Here is a 2,012-nt window from a genome sequence, read left to right on the forward strand (position 1 = left end):
CTGTGACAGCCCGGGGTCGAAGGCGCCGTGCCCTTGGGAGGGGTGACAGCGCAGGTATGCACGTGCGGGGAGGAGAAACCTCAGCTGTTAAACCCGCCGACCGTGACGGCCGCGAGGGGTGAGGGCGTCCCGCACGGCAGCGATTGTCACCGGAACGGTACTGCACACGGCACACGGACACCCGCCCCCTCCCCCCGCAGATCATCAAAGCTGACATTCCGGGGGCAGCCGTGGGGATGTCGGCGTGTCCTCGACACAGCGAAGTGACGGTACTTGGCTTCGCCAGAGCAGGCGCACGCAGCGCCCTGACCGCCAGGCGGTGACCGCGGCCGGCCCGTGTCCCACCACACGCTCCTCGTGGCGTCGCACACTCCGGAACAGGGCGGTGCCCACACTGGGGGGCAAAGCACTTAGCTTAAAAATGGGGGGCCAAGCACACAGGCGGCCGAGCTCCCTCGGCTCCCTCCTGACCCAGATAAGCAGTCGCCTAAGTACAGACACGTTTCACAGAAGCTCCCTAGTCCTGGCCCCTGTCTCTTGCTCCCTTTAGATTCTGTGCAGTGCCAGGTGTCACACTAGATCCTGATTAACTGACGGAGACGGACACAAATGTTCGGGCATGAATTTAAGATGTCTGTGTATTCAGAGAAAAAAACCACGATGGCGGCGATCTGGTCCTCAGGTTTGATAAAAGATCACAGCACCTGAGACTACTGACGGTCATCCGTTTCTCGTTTTTTAATAAAAGATAACGGAGTCCGGAAAAGAATCGCATAGACATAAATGTGAACACAATTATTTACGAATTATTTTTTAGTTAATCCATCCCATCGAATAACCTCTCCACCCGAGTTTCGCAAGGCCGGCCTTTCATTAACGACACTCCCTCTCGTCCTCCAGGAGTCCTCCTCACTGTGAGTCACATTGTCATCGTGACGGCAAGTGGAACCTGTAACGAGGCTGCTCCATGAGCCTCGGTGCCTCCCTGCCCCACAGGTGAGGTCCCCTCTGCTCCCTGAGAAGTGTCAGAGCCTTAAACGTTTACTCTATAAAACGTGCTTTTAATTTCTCTAGGGTTATCAAACCCTGAGCACACTGGGATTTGTCGTTCGTGAATGGCACTTGCTATTTTGCGGTGATCGAACAGCTGGTTCAACTAACAAAAATTTACGCTCTCCCTTTTAATATTCTGCATTGATTTTACAAGACGTCGGGCAGAAGTCCAGCAAGCGGTGGCGTGGAACAGGAAATGCGCATCATTTTCTAAACCCATGGAAGAATTTTATGTAAGTAAAAGGCGGTATGTCACAAAACCTCTCATCCGGTCAAGTGTTGTCATCAATTTTATATCTTCTATGCATAGAATAATAAACCGAATAGAATGATCCAAGAAAGTAAAAAAGTAAATCGACATTCAATTATATATCGATGGGAAAAACTGAGCAATGCACCCTCAGGTAAAATGCAATTTCAGGTTTTACCCATTTACTCAATGTACATTGGTTCACATAATGAAAATGATGCTTTTCTCGCTTAGTGAACCAACGGAATATTTATGTTTATATTGAATTTCAATTAATAAAAGTCCAGCGGTCAAACTGTAACTGTACTTAGATTAGCTCCTCTTTCTAGCTATTCACTATTTTTTTTTTTCATTTACTTTGTTTTACTGGAAAAAAAGCAACGATACCATCGAAGTGCCCATGTTGCATACGATGGTAAAACTTTTTAATACACATTTTTACCACCTACTATGTGTAACTTTTCATAGACTAGGAGTGCTTTATTCTCCTTTGCAAGGACAGTTTCCCTTCTAAAAACGACTATTAGCATCTGCTCCGAAACATATTAGACCACACGTGCACAGTAGGCGCTCATCATGCCGGGCGGACGTATCCTATGTACTTGTAACGTAAGCAACGCTATCTATGTTAGTAAACTCGTGGGGAAAACACAGACCTTTCAACTGACGTAAAGCGACATCAGAGGAAAGCGATACATCCTTAGCTCGG

The 2,012-nt window shown here is 48.0% G+C and overlaps 1 protein-coding gene across 1 annotated transcript in view; it reads right to left on the reverse strand.

The window, feature by feature from the left end:
• Positions 1 to 2,012, reverse strand: part of LOC105308686 (SPARC-related modular calcium-binding protein 2) — a 117,921-nt gene that overhangs the window by 38,505 nt on the left and 77,404 nt on the right. The window contains exon 7 of the mRNA XM_011384672.2: positions 311 to 394. Within this exon, the coding sequence (XP_011382974.1) occupies positions 311 to 394 (84 nt within the window). The remainder of the gene's footprint in view (positions 1 to 310; positions 395 to 2,012) is intronic.

Source organism: Pteropus vampyrus, unplaced genomic scaffold (assembly GCF_000151845.1).
Source record: "Pteropus vampyrus isolate Shadow unplaced genomic scaffold, Pvam_2.0 Scaffold615, whole genome shotgun sequence".
NCBI lineage: Eukaryota > Metazoa > Chordata > Mammalia > Chiroptera > Pteropodidae > Pteropus > Pteropus vampyrus.